Source organism: Fusarium coffeatum, assembly GCF_003316985.1.
Source record: "Fusarium coffeatum strain FIESC_28 chromosome Unknown BRIP53273_contig_234, whole genome shotgun sequence".
Lineage (NCBI taxonomy): Eukaryota > Fungi > Ascomycota > Sordariomycetes > Hypocreales > Nectriaceae > Fusarium > Fusarium coffeatum.
In genome coordinates, this window is record NW_022158026.1 from 1 (window position 1) to 14,014 (window position 14,014).

The window sequence follows — 14,014 nt, forward strand, 5'->3', positions numbered from 1 at the left end:
AAAAAAAAAAAAAAAAAAAGCACTGCGCAGTGATGTGTTGATCAGACAAGGAAAGCCAGTAACTCATTACTCATCCTTGCTCTGCCGATCTTTTCCTCCCCTCCTATTTGGACTCGGCAGGTCCAACTTCATACTTAATTCCATTTGAAGAGACGCATGCATCTCTAGCCACGAATTCTCCTCATATTCCTCCTAGACCCCGTTGGTGTGAGGGCTTTGTGGCTCAGGGTTAGATGGCTGGGTAGCTTCTGAATCTTGTCCATTGTTTTGTTCGTTAATTAGCTTCTCCATGAAGGAAATGTAGTCGTATTGCGGCATTCCCCGATCTTCTGACATGTCTGGTCCGCTGTGTGCTGGCATAATCTCAACAAGCTGGTCAATGACTTCGTCTGGCACCAAGCTATGTCGTAGATCCATCTCTGTCACATATGGCTTTCCATCTGCCACCTCACGGAACGATTGGTAAACTTGCTCGGCGGTGTTCTGATCTTCTGTGACGTCGACCATGAATCGAATGAACTGCTCAAAAGTCACATAGTCACGTCCACCGGATGTCGCATGGAAGTAGTCGTGCATCTCGTCTTCTGAGAAGACAAGTCCAAGAGATGCAAGTGCTGCACTGAATTCGAGCTCCTGAAGAGAGTTGGTATCGTCACGGTCGAAGTGACGGAAAACACTCTCAAACTCTTCCAGCTGGATGGGTGTCAAGTTTGTCATGCTTCGTGCTACCATCTGGTTTTCCAAGAAGGCAAGCTTCTTCTGAACTGATGTCTTGACAAGGCCCAGTTCGTATGACAGCTCGTCGTATGTATAAGTAGTGAAGTCGTTCTCCTCAATGTTGGCTTCTTGACACTTCTGGTCCAGCTCTGAAATCTTGTCCAAGTACTGGTCCAAAGGAGCAAGACTCTCACTAAGCTTCCTGACATGGTGTAATTGGTCTTCCACGTCGCCGTCGAGGCCAGATATAGCCAACTGCATCGTGTTTAGAGCCATCGCAAAGTCGTTTGCCTTGTCAGCAAAAGATTTACGGAGAGCGTTTTTGATGCTGAGATACCGTTAGTCAGAATGATATATGTTTGGAATGGATGAACTTACTCTCGAATGGTTTCGTTGATAAGCTGGGCACGTCTCATCTCATTTGATGCCAACTCTGCCCACCTCTGCTCAAGAGCATCCAAACTCAGCTCTGCAGGTGGATCGTATGGTCTAAGACGATAAGTGCCCAATTTTGTCTTGATATTTCCAAGCAGCGTTGCCAGATCACTCTTCTCCGCGACCCATTCTCGCTTCTTGCCCTTCTTGTAATTGAAGAACTGGATCGATTGAGCTTTGGCATCGGCGTAGGTTCCTTCGAATGTGGCCTCCTTCCAAATCTCAATCTGCTCTTGGATGGCCTTCAAAAGTGCCCGCATCCGTCTCTCGTAGGCACTTTGCATCTCCCAAGCACCTTGCATGTTGTTAACGAATTTTTCGACGCGACGTCCAGCATTCTCAACCTTCTCCATTTGCGAGAATGCGTGGAACCAGTAAGCAATGTAAGTCATCAGAGATCGCTCATCAGGCTTGGCGACATCACACACATCTTCCACATCCAGCAGCTTAGGAATACCAATCTCCTTATGTGCGATATCGAAAGCTAGTTGCATGTTTCCTCGGTGATCTGACTTGTCCAAAGCATCGTAGTCGATGAGATCTGGTCGGTGAATATCCAATAGAGCACAAAATGCTAGACCGTCGTTCCAGCTGCCGCTAAAGTCTCGCACCTCGACTTCGTCGTAGCATGCTGTCTTTCGTTGACACCAGAGCAGCAGACCCTCCTTTGCTGACATACCCTCCTCGTTGATGTCGCTAATGGTGAATCGAAGAATCAGGGTCCAGATGAGACCCAGGACGATCTTTTGGTTGCCATCAACAACATCCTCTGCACCAATGTTGGTCATTTGAATGCCCCTGGACTTGACAAAGTCAAGTGCAAGGTTCGCATTCTCGAATTTTTGTACTCGAAGCTTGGGTTTTGAGGCATAGCGACCGAGCGATTCGTGTGAAAGACATTCGAGGAGGTGAATCAACATGACCTATGCAGTTGTTAGTTAAACAAGCCGAACTCTTGTTCCTGGTCAACTTACACCATCACTGAGATCCTTAACAAGGTCCTTAACCTCGAGGTTGCGAACCTCAATCTTTGTGTTGAGCCTAGCAAAGACGAATTAGAACATTACACTCGACAAGAAAAGTGTTGAACATACCATTTTGTAAAGGTTTTCTGCTGGACCGTAACCCATCTTTGCTGTTCTGCAAAAGCCATCCTCGTCAACTTTTGATCATGCGACTCAACAGCAGCAAGAGCGTCTGCAGGAGTGGGATTGCTCCTAAACTTTCTCGGAGTTGTCGATTGCTCCTTTTTGTGCGGCCCTACGGCAGAGGATGCGTTCGAAACTGTGCTTCCAGAACGTTGCGCTCGCGCAGCATGCAGTTGTGACTTGTCCCGCCTCGTGCGCGGGGTCGGTGAGCACGGTGGGGAGGAGGAGAGTGAAGTGAAGGAAGCACCTGTAAGGGATCGATTACGGGTGATGAAATCAGATACCGGCGAGGAATATGGGTTGCTGCAGATCGAGGAACGAGGAGAATGTTGGGAGGAGTCGAAAGCAAGGGAGATTGGAGTCGAGAACGAGTCGAATGAAGCGGACGAAACCCTTGAGGATGTACAAGATGAAGCCGAGGTCGAGGCGGTGGAGATACACGATAAGCGAGATGATTCCGATATTGAAGCTGATGGGGAATGAGGGCGCGGATAATGAAAATGGGGATGATTCTTAGAGTTGGTGTTGTTGTGGTTTAGGCCCTCTTGGTAGCGGTGATATTCTTTGTTCTCTTGGTCCTTATCCTTATCCTGGGAGTCGTCGCTGCATTGGGCCTCCGAGTGTAAACAAAAATCGGGGAACTTCTCGTTACCATCCACGTTGCCGGGTTGCAGTGGAAGCATCCCCTGAAGGGCCTGGACGGAATTCCCAGTAGCGTCCATTTTTAGCTCTGAGAGACAGGTTCTAGCGGTTGCTGTGAGCCCCTGCTGGGGTAGTTTAGTGAACTGGGCTAGTTACTAAGATTCTAGTCGGCTGTTGATGGACAGGGCTTCTGTCAGTCGGTTGGAGGCCTTCGAATATTGGTAATTTATGGGTGGATGTTATTTGAAAGTTTAAGTATTCATATCAATTCTCTGTTCAAGGCATCAAGATGGAGAGGGAGGCCTCGGTTGGGTTTATACCTGATCGTTGGGTTCCCATCTCTCTCATCCCCTAACGCCTCGTAACCTCCTCGTAACCTCCTCGCATAAGACACATACCACTGCATTACCCTCGAGACAATGAGAAAGCATGATGTAGAGAGGGTTTAGTCCTGATTGAGTAAATAGGAAAAGGTTATCTTGGTTGTTTCTCATAAAAACTGTTAATATTCCCCAGACTTGATCAATTGTTTCCATGAAGCAAGTTTCATAGGTAGACTCAATGCACATGTCAACTGAACCACACGGGACGGGAGTTTATTTCCAGGGGGACCCTGCGACCGGCTGCAAATCCCGACGCATGGCGTTCGTTGTTCAACTGTCTTTGGTGCCACTTGGAGGGGTAATTTAGGAACAGTACAGCAAACTACCGGTAGCGTTCCAATTGAAGAACGATCCATCCAACTTAACCTAAACTTCAAAGCGTGGAAGCCATCCGTTGGTTGTAAACGTTCAACGGCTCGTGAAACATTGTTAAACCCTTTCTCATGCGAATTTAAGTTAATCCTACAGATAAGACCACAATTATTACATACACCAAAGTCATTTTGATCTGACAGCGGTTACGATTTGTTTAGCCAACATCCAATATATACTCCAAAGCTCAACATCTTCTGTCACTGGACAGTCATCACAGTCATCACCAATAATACTTAATGAACCGAGATAAATTCAATTGTAAGCCGAATTGAGCACTTAGTTAAGCTGTAAAATGGTGGAAGGGACAGATACTGAAATACTGGCTACTATTTAGAGATCAATTAGTTGCCGACAAGAACTGTCTCAAACATACTACTTGCATGAACACCACCATCATGCCTGTCCACCAAGTGTAAAAGATAAAGGATTGACAACTGTCAATCCATGGAAATCAAAGAGTGTAGAATCGAATCTTGTCATTGGTGGCATCGGAGACTCTGCTATTATTAGAATACCCTGTGCTTTGTTCAGGTCGACATATCGAGATTAACACAGGCAAACTCTGGAAAGGATAGGAAGCAGTAACCGTTAGTCTGATGTGATGTTACACATTAATCAGATCTTGCTCAAGTTCGTCCTCATTAATCGGACGTTTAGTTTCAAACGAGGACCCAGAGTCATAGACAATGGGACGATCAAAACCAGCGTGATTCATTTGTTCCTATAGCAGGATGATGACACTGAAACGACCTATGATCGCAAAAGTATCATGGTTTCCGTGTATGAGAGATGAGAGACAGAAGTTTTGGTAAAGTGATTGATACACTCAGTACTGGCTCTTATACACAATTTATCATACAACCATTCCCTATGTCTGAACTCGTCTAGGGCTTCTTCTTCTGTCCGAGAATCTTGGCATGTTGCTTTCCAGCAGGCTTTCCAGTCTGGCTGGCTCGTGACCGTAGAGTATATCTCTCCTTCTTCCAGGCAAACACCATTTGGTCCACGCTACCCATGTCGTGCTTGGGCTTGCGCATGTATGTGAGACGAGCACGTCGTGCCCTCTTGGGTCGTCGCCAGATAATATCGATACCCGTCACCGTTGGGCTATAGATCTTGAACCACATCTCCACGCCCACCTTCATCATCTGTCCTCGCAGTTGGATGGCCGTATCCTGGCCCCGGCGTCGGATCTGAAGAAAGGCTCCAGCAAAGGGCTCGCCGCTTTTCGTCGTCACCATCAAAACATCTCCGACCTTGGCGCTGTCGGCGTGTTCCCTCGAGAAGAGTCGTGTACGTGCGCCGGTTGGATCGAGTTTGGCGATTTGCTTTTCCAAGAGAGCGGGCATGGGATCGGGATGTGTGCTGCGAATGCTCGGAACTCGAGGGTAGATCTGGAATTTGCTGATCTTGGCAAGATCCGCCCCTGGATTGAATGTCAGCGAACAACTCGTGATACTGATGACTTGGAAAAAGACGTACGCTGCTCAGCGCTGAAGGCATTTGACATTCGTTTGGACAGAGGGTCAACAGCGCCTACTGAAGAGGCGTTTCTCTGGAAATTTCTCTGGAACCTTGACCGTCGGAAGGCAGTCTTGAGACAGCCGACTGACCGTCCCAGGCTTGCGACGTTCATTGTGATTTGACTCGCCGTGAAATATACGACAACTGAGGTTGAGGCTAGAATTTCTGGAGCTACGATGCAATGTTCATGGCCCAAAGTTGCCAATTCTCAGTTCTGATTGGCCCGGTCCCGCAGTTTGTCCGCCCGGGTTATTTTCACCACCAATGTTGTATGGTTAAGGCTGTTATCGAATATTCAAAAAAGTCACTGTCTTTTCTACACGGACCTCATTGTTGTCTGTTGCAGCCAGGAAAATGCTCAACAGATCAATGATGTCGGCCTTTAGGCCATTGGCGAGCATGCGAGTGTCTATGGGAAACACTGCACTCCATTCCCGACACTTCAGTGCAACTCCTACCCGCTGTAGGTCAAATCGAACACCGGCGACATCGATAATGAGATCAATTCGTTGACACTTTGCTAGGCTTGAGTGCCGTCTTCGCCGAGACTGAGAACTCCGAGTTGAACAACGTTCTGATCGATGTTCAAGAGAAGATCATTCTTCCAGCATACCTGCCCGAGGCGCAGAGGAAGCTTGTCTTTAACTCAGCCAAGAGCGACTACATTAAGCGCAACCCTGTCGTTATCGAGCTCGACGGCCTCGAGCATACATTTACGTACATCAACCGAACAAAAGACATTCCGAACTCAAAGAAGGCACTGGTACAAGCGACCAAACTAATGAAAACCAAGGAGGAGTGGGACAACATCGCTACCTTCCTTGCTGGCTATAGGAAGGCTGGAATCAAACTAGCACGAGAGCACTATGAAGGCGTCATCCGAAGGGCATGCGATTCCCAACAGGAATACTCTATTATTGAATGCGCCAAGCAAGCTATAAAGACTGGACTTACTCTGAAATACGAGTCCTATATCATCCTTTTGATGTCATCCATCAACGGAAAGGTCGGCAATACAGCGGAAGAGACATTGCAAGCTCTGAAATGGAACCGACTGGTTTCGGATTTGATACAAAGGCCAGAACATCAACTGCGAAGTCGCCGGCCTCGTGATCTGCCTTACTTCAACCCTGCCATCCGAGGGGCCCTTCTCTTCGCCCAAGCACATGGAATCCAAACACAACAGGCAGCTGGCGAGTCTGCTGAAGCGTTGATCAAAGAACTTCGGGACAACGTAGAGTTCATTTCCAGCGCGTGGGCTCGTCAGGAGCTCGATGACTTGACCAAGTCATCCTACCTTAGGATCTTCCACCCGCACGACGGACAAAAGTCCGCTGAGGTTCCCATTGCCCCTTACTACTACATCAGGGTACTCGCTCAGAACATCAGAGCCATGGAACTTGCACAAGAAATCATTGGCGACAGCGCAAAGGACTTAACACCTGTCCATGACGCAATGGAACAACACCTCGAAGACTTCATCAAGGCGGGTTCTCTAAATAAGAAAGGCTATGGTGACGTATATGAAAGTGCTACAGGCCGAAAGCCTGCTTGGGAGAAATACCTGACCGCGTAGATGCGACAGTCTAAGCGTTGTTCTTGGTAGAAGTAATCAAAGGCGGTTATATCCCAACATGACTAGAAGATCGATGGAAGTTTTTATGTAATATATATGTATCATCTAGATTCATTCATGAACCAATTCTATGGTAGAACGATGTACTTCTCCAGGTGCTTGGGAATAGCTCCCAAAAGCTTCTTGTCAGTCAACCACTTGCGCGAGAACAGTCGCTCGGCATATCTGTAAGCACCATCGCAGAGGACGGTCACAACAGTGTGACCCTTGCCCAGTTTCTCAGCAACCTCCTTGGCAGCAACAACGTTAAGGGAAGAGCTGGCACCGAGATAAAGACCCTCTTCGTCTAAGCAACGGTAGACCATCTCAATACTCTTCTCATCTGAAATATGCAGAGAACCATCCACCAGATCAATATCAGGCTGGAGGTTATCAGTAATACGACCCTGTCCAATACCCTCGGTGATACTGGAGCCGGTGCGCTCGTTAAGCTTGCCGCCGGAGGATACGTAAGAATGCAGGACACTGCCTGGAGGGTCGGCGAGGAAGCTCTTAACCCGGCCGTTGGAAACGTCCTTCAGATACCTCGTAATACCGGCCAAAGTACCAGCAGTACCAGTGGCGCATGTGAAAGCGTCGACCTTTCCATCCGTCTGCGCCCAAATCTCAGGGCCTGTTGTCTCGATGTGCGCACGACGGTTAGCTGTGTTATCGAACTGGTTCGTCCAGACAGCATTGTCTAATCGTTCGGCGTGACGGCGGGCCTGGTGGTTGTAGTTTTCGGGGTTGTCGAAAGCGACAGCGGGAACAGGGTAGACCTCAGCTCCAAGGAGTCGTAGAAGATCGATCTTTCCCTGGGACTGGGTGTTGGGCATGTAGATAACAAGCTTATAGCCGCGGGATCGGCAGACGTGGGCTAGGCCAATGCCGGTGTTTCCAGCAGTGCCCTCGACAACGGTACCACCGGGCTTAAGGAGTCCACGCTCCTCGGCGTCCTTGACGACATAGAGAGCAGCGCGGTCCTTGACGGAACCACCAGGGTTCATGAATTCGGCCTTGCCCAAGACCTCGCAGCCGGTCTCGTCGGAGAGGCGATTGAGACGGATGAGAGGAGTGTTTCCGATGGCTATAGCAGTTTTAGCATGTCAGGTGAGTTTTAGCAAAGCACAAGTAATGCGCACCTCCAGTCAAACCTCGGGAGACACCTTGAGCTCGAGAGACGTTGAGCGTATGGGAAGTGGGAGCTGCAGCAGCTTTGGCCGTAGTGGCGGCAAGCCTTCTGGCAGTGGGACGAAACATGTTTCTGGTGTGAAGCGTCGCGGGCTTCAGAAAAAAGCCAATTTACAAAGCTACAGACGCTCAAGGTTCCCAACTAGAGGAATTGGTGGTTGTAGGTAGAGGTTCAGCTTGGTAATGGGAAATGGACCTCGATGGTGGGGCCGCGATCGGCAATGGCGCAATCCGGGCTGTCGGCGTTGTGACGGCATTCCCGCGCCGACTTCCATATGGCATGATTAGATCTCGATAGTAATTATATGGTGATAATTAGGTAGGTATCCAAGTTAGATATTGTCATGTCATTAAATCTTCAAGCGTATTCCATCTGTTTGGTATCCAATACAGCGCTCAGCCGTCATATGTTCAAGGAGTATTCTGTTCTAACCGCACATACGGTGCTGGGAATAACCCCCGAGAACCCATATATGCCCCAAAGAACCATTCTCCGTTGACGTCTTCAATCTCTTTAATTTCTGCTCCTCGTGGAAAAAGAAGCTCGTCGTCGGCCCCTTCTTTGGGGTACCATCCAAACCTCGCCGTCGCTTTCATTCCAACTCCGCCGTCAGGAGGGAAGTTCTGAGTAAATCCGCTCTCACTTGGTGCTGTTTCCGGTACATCTCTTGTAACAAGCCGGGCGAACTCCTGGTCATTGTCGTGCCAAACCCATTTCAGGAGTCCTTGCTCGCGGTGTTCTGGCTTTTCTGGCGCTTCTGACTTAAGTCCCCGACCACCCACAAGGTCTTGGGCGACATATCTCCATAATCCAATCTTCCCATCTGTAAACGCAACAACTACCATTCTGTGACCATTCAAACACCGCCTCCACCCAGAGTGGCCGTTCTCAGGGCTTATTTGTCGCTGTGTTACCAGATTGCCATAGCAGGAGGAGCATATGTCGTAATCGCCCGATGCAGCGTCTGAGACTAGGGCACTTGTGCAGTGATAGCAATGATATCGTGCCTGGTTCGGCTGAATAGGCTCCTGGCAAACGTCGCATCGTGTGGTGAATGTCAGGGGCTTGAAAGGTCCAATATTGGATGCATTGGGACCTTTGAATATCGTGGCGGCCGTTGGCCGACCTGGTGACCTAGGAGGACTACCAGACCTGCTTTGGGCTGGCTGGCTAGCTTCATGAGCCAGAGGTAGTAGAGTATGTGTGCACGATCTTCCCTGGTTCACACAGTCGTTACAAAAGCCCCAGTCACCTTCATTGCATATGTTGCATCGCCAGTAACATTCGTTTGTCCAAGCCGAGCAATTGGCGCAGAAGGTGCCACTTTCTAATCGGTGCCTGGGATCGTCGGTTGTGAGTGTTTTTCGTCCATCAGCTCCCCCAGGAGCTGAGCGAGGAGGGCGGTAGCGACTCGCGGTTAACATATGCGGCTTTGCTAGGGAGGGATCCCCCTGCTGTTGCCGCGTCTTCTCCCACTTTGACCAGGCACCGTAGCCAAATCCGAACCAATAGAGGCAACCCTTTCCAGCTCGATAACAATCGAGACACATATTCCATTGTCCATTAGCACAAATCGAGCAGTTGTAATGAAGCTCGTATTCAATGTGTGCCCTGTTGCATCGAGAGCAACTGACAGAAGGCTCTGGGTAGAGTTGCGATCTTGTCCTCTGGTGTCCTGAAACTGTTGGGCTACTGATCGGGCTGGTTACTGTCTGATGAACAATTGCCAGATCGACGGGGCGAGGCCTGTTCGAGCGAGTGGCGGCTGGATCATGATGAGAGAACAATGGAGCAACTGATGCAGTCGCCGCGTTTCCTTGCCGATTCGCGAAGGAGAGATTGCCAGTGTTGCTGCTCGATGATGCAGCTTCTGTGGGGTTTGGAAACGGTGGGGTGTGGATAGGGGTACTCGTGCTGCGTCCCTCTCCAAAGGTAGGTCGGGACTGAGTAGGATCAGTAGTTTGGGATCTTGACCCGAGATCAGTGGATGACCGAGCAGCGGGCCTATGGTCAGTTGTATTGGTAGTCGGGAACACCGGGGTTGTCGAGCTACGGCCCCCGCTTGCAGTCCTTCGTCTGGGTCTTCGGACTGGTTCCTGAACCTCGAGACTTGCTGGTGCTGCATTTGTTGACGGGCGACTTCGTTCCTCGGTCTGGCTGGCAGCGCTGGTGCCACTTGCGGCACTCGCAGACCTCGAATGTGGCCGGGATCTTTCTCTCGTCCGGCCTCCTTCCGGTGCCAACATGCGAGTATCTGTCACTGAGTTTTCGGCAGGCCGTGTTAACGGAGGATAGTTGTTCGAGTTGTTTCTCCGTGCTTCTTGGCGTGTTCGATCTCTCTGTCGCCGCCTATATGCTTCAGTAATCCTCCTACTAAGCTCATCATCGCGACTCAAATCGATATTATCCAAGTCGAGTCCGTCGAGGAGCCCTTCTTCCTGAATCTGTCTTGCAAACGACTCTATCTCTCGCTCAATATCCCTCTCACTCATATCGCCAGAACTGATTAGCGATCGGATTGATGACTGGTGCTCGATCTGACGCTGCCTTGACTCGCTCCGCCGTCGTCGACGCTCCCCTTCCACTTGCAGTTGATCAGAGCTATGTCGGCCTCCATCATCCATCCGAGGACGCCGGTTCCCTCGTTGGTGGCGGCCATCCAAGCTCCGGTCTCGTTCCCGTTCCCTGTCCCTGCTTGATCTTCTTCTATCGTCTGCAGAACGACTTTCTCGTCGTCTCCGTGTCCTCGGCGGCCCTGAAGAAACTCCAGCCTCTTGTAAGCTCAACTCTCTGGCCTCTTCTACTAATCTCCTTTCCTCAGCGTCGGCACGTCGCTCCTCAGCCGTCCGGCGTGTATTAATTGTTGGTAGGACTTGATCGCCCGGCTTGTACTTCTTCGCCATTTCCTCCTTTTCTGTCGCCGAGCGGTCCTTGCCAGGGTTTGCGGCGATGAACATATCCAAAAGAGTGACAACGGTAGCATTATGTTGAGTGGTTCGTACAGTAGCCCGACACGATGGGCATGTAAAGATATTGGTACCGGGAGCAGGTGGGTTCGGTGACCGCTCGGCCGTCGCGGCCTGGAAAGTAAACCATTCCTTCAAACAAGCACCGCAAAATGTGTGAAGACAATCAAGGAGAGTCAAAGGCTGGTAAAGGAGCTCCGTGCAGATCTGCGCGCATAGTTAGCTGCTGTTTGGTGGTTATCGAGCTTGGGAACCAAAAGGCGGGGAGATTTACAGAGCACGTCAGCTCCTTTTCTAAGTCCAAGCCAGTGCTTGTAGACTCCATTCATGTTACTGTACTGGATGCGGCCCTTTCTCTGGGGGTAGAAGAGAACTCGGGTGCCAAAAAGAGCCAGCGCTGAGGAGTAGAGGTTGATTAAAGATACAAGTTGAGGATGGTGTTGGGCTGTTTGTCTAAGCACCTACATGAGCTGCTGCTAGTGGGTGGCGGGGTCGGTCTGGGCGTCAAGGCTCACCCAAGACTGCCAGCAAGAAATGCCTGGGCCTTTACATGACACACACCTTTTTGAGCAGGTCATGTTATAGAGAGGATAGATTGGGCCGCAACCTCGTAAACGAGAAGATTAACACTGCATGTAGAGGGTCATGTATGTATGTTTGTGGGGTGTGTAAGACAATATCTGCATCAAAGCCAACTTGTACTGTAGGTTAGCAGTGGGATGGAAGGTCATTTGACTCTCATAGTACTTGGTTTTATTTGGAACAGATGTGGATATCAGGTATAGTAACTCGAAAACATGCGAAGGGTTAATTCAAGATTGTCTTTGTTTTGCTCAAGCTCAGCCTTTGATTACACCGCTGTTAACCAGTCCCGTAGCTTACACCGACACCCATAGCTTAAAAAGCTGATGGCTTCACCCCACTAAGTATTGGACGGTTGAGAATGTGGATATGCTCCATATACATTCTGATGCATATTGTGCTAACGATTGGCTTTTTATTTGTCTGCGTATATATTCACCTTGGAACATACACCTCTTCTAGTTGGTGAAGATTCGCTCAATTCAAGTATATTTTGAGTTCCATGTTCTCTATGAGTGACTCCACTCAGCCTTCTTCTTCTCTGCGAATGCCTTCATACCGATCTTCTGATCCTGGCTGCCAAACAAGCTGTGGAATACTCGTCGCTCAAACTCAACACCATCACGGAGAGGAAGGTCTTGGCTCTTGTTAACAACCTCCTTAGCAGCCTGGACAGCGACCTTGGAATAACCAGCAATAGTCTCAGCGAGCTTGAGAGTCTCCTCCATCAAAGCTTCATATGTTGGGAAAGTTCTGGCAGCAAGTCCCCATTTCTCAGCATCAACACCAGAGAAGTTCTTGCCAGTAAGGATGAGCTCCATAGCCTTTGACTTGCCAATGGCACGGGTAAGACGCTGGCTGCCTCCAGCACCAGGAACAGTACCGAGCTTGATTTCAGGTTGGCCGAAGTTGGCATTTTCGGTACAGTAGATGAGATCACACATCATGGCCAGCTCGCAGCCTCCGCCAAGGGCGTGACCAGAGACGGCAGCGATGATGGGCTTCTTCACCTGGGTGGTGAGATCGGACCAAGACTCGATGAAGGAGGTGGTATAAGCTTCAGCGAAGGTGAGAGGGGCCATCTCTTTGATATCGGCACCAGCGGCGAAGGCCTTCTGCGACCCGGTCAAGACAATGACTGAGGTATCATCAGCTGCATTGAAATCGAGCAGGGCCTGGTTAAGCTCCTTGATAAGAGGTGTGCAGAGAGCATTAAGAGCCTTGGGTCGGTTCAATGTCACTAATATAATCATTAGCTACTGTATCATGAGAATTGAAGGATACCCATACCTTGACCGACACCAGGCTTGGGCTGTGAGACCTGGATATACTCATAGGTCTTGGAGCTGTAAGCTCGAGCAACTCGAGGAAGAGTAGACCGTTGGAACGGCACTCGAGCAGCCGCAGGTCTCATATACCGGAAAGCGTTCATTGTGAATTACCTATGGTACAAAAAATGAATAGTGAGATTACACCGTTGTCTTGACCTTGAAACAATTATGTTTGTATAGCTAAAGATTGAGCAAGTCAATAAGAGCTTGGGGGTGCTTTAAGCTTCCCCCAGTGACGCAACTGGACCAAAAGAGCCGAGGATAACATCCAATGGGCCGGCCATATCCATGACAAAGCCGATGAAACAGCGATACAGAATCTGTTAGTGGGCGTCACGTGCTTGTTGCGATATCATGACTTTTCATGATGGGTTATCAAATACATGTGGGTGTTTCTGTTTCATGGCTAAAATTTATAATAACTTTCTTGCTCTTATACTCGACCCTTCACTTGTAGGAACGATAAATCAAAACGTGGTACGTCAGCCCTGCCAACAGTGAATTACTTGGATAGATAGTGGTCCACACAGAATGATGAATACAGTATCATGCCCATCCAAAGTCAATTGGCCATATCTGGTATGGCAGCCTCATTTTCTTCGTTTGTGTTATGGTACCTGAAGTTACAAGTATCATGGTGATTGAATTTACAGTTAGTACCTACCTACCTATCTATCAAACCGTTGGCCACGGGCATGAACTGGACAAGGGGGAAGCTGCGCCTCATTGACATGTGGAGTCCAAGGGGCTCTCCAACGACCAGGGCCATCTCTTCCCCCAGACCCAGGCAATCTGGCTTTAATCACCAATAGGATTGTAGATTAACAAGGGAGGCCACCAAACAACCTGCCTGTCAACTGTCCAGTAGGTTCTCCTTTGTCCGGTAAAGGGCCGGATGTTTAGCAGCTAGCTAAGAAATATTACTTACCTTACGTTACGTGGCTGTATCTCTATCTCCAACAAAAGTTCAGAGCCCCGTTTAGAGCCTATCTCTATAATAGTCCTTCTTTTTCTCTCCGCATCAATCAGACCTTGCGAAACGATCCTCGTCAGTTTCCACGATCAGACTCGACTCTTGACTCGGTACCTGCGACCAAATCCCTT

General features: G+C 49.3%; 5 protein-coding genes across 5 annotated transcripts; 1 reads left to right on the plus strand and 4 right to left on the minus strand.

The window, feature by feature from the left end:
- Nucleotides 1–192: 192 nt before the first annotated feature.
- On the minus strand, nt 193–3,022 carry FIESC28_09274 (uncharacterized protein; the record flags this gene model as incomplete). Its single annotated transcript, XM_031163411.1, has 4 exons — nt 193–1,045; nt 1,096–2,075; nt 2,127–2,193; nt 2,247–3,022. The coding sequence occupies 4 exons, from the start codon at nt 3,020–3,022 to the stop codon at nt 193–195; spliced, it is 2,676 nt and encodes an 891-aa protein (XP_031012499.1).
- A 1,562-nt stretch (nt 3,023–4,584) lies between these two features.
- FIESC28_09275 (uncharacterized protein) lies at nt 4,585–5,336 on the minus strand (the record flags this gene model as incomplete). Its single annotated transcript, XM_031163412.1, has 2 exons — nt 4,585–5,126; nt 5,183–5,336. The coding sequence occupies 2 exons, from the start codon at nt 5,334–5,336 to the stop codon at nt 4,585–4,587; spliced, it is 696 nt and encodes a 231-aa protein (XP_031012500.1).
- A 260-nt stretch (nt 5,337–5,596) lies between these two features.
- On the plus strand, nt 5,597–6,800 carry FIESC28_09276 (uncharacterized protein; the record flags this gene model as incomplete). The annotated part of the gene is made up of 2 exons (XM_031163413.1): nt 5,597–5,687; nt 5,749–6,800. The coding sequence occupies 2 exons, from the start codon at nt 5,597–5,599 to the stop codon at nt 6,798–6,800; spliced, it is 1,143 nt and encodes a 380-aa protein (XP_031012501.1).
- Nucleotides 6,801–6,928: 128 nt separating this feature from the next.
- Nucleotides 6,929–11,322, minus strand: FIESC28_09277 (uncharacterized protein; the record flags this gene model as incomplete). Its single annotated transcript, XM_031163414.1, has 4 exons — nt 6,929–7,926; nt 7,982–8,103; nt 8,473–11,204; nt 11,272–11,322. 4 exons carry the CDS (start codon nt 11,320–11,322, stop codon nt 6,929–6,931), a joined length of 3,903 nt encoding a protein of 1,300 aa, XP_031012502.1.
- Nucleotides 11,323–12,088: 766 nt separating this feature from the next.
- Nucleotides 12,089–13,011, minus strand: FIESC28_09278 (uncharacterized protein; the record flags this gene model as incomplete). Its single annotated transcript, XM_031163415.1, has 2 exons — nt 12,089–12,819; nt 12,870–13,011. 2 exons carry the CDS (start codon nt 13,009–13,011, stop codon nt 12,089–12,091), a joined length of 873 nt encoding a protein of 290 aa, XP_031012503.1.
- Between the last annotated feature and the right edge of the window lie 1,003 nt (nt 13,012–14,014).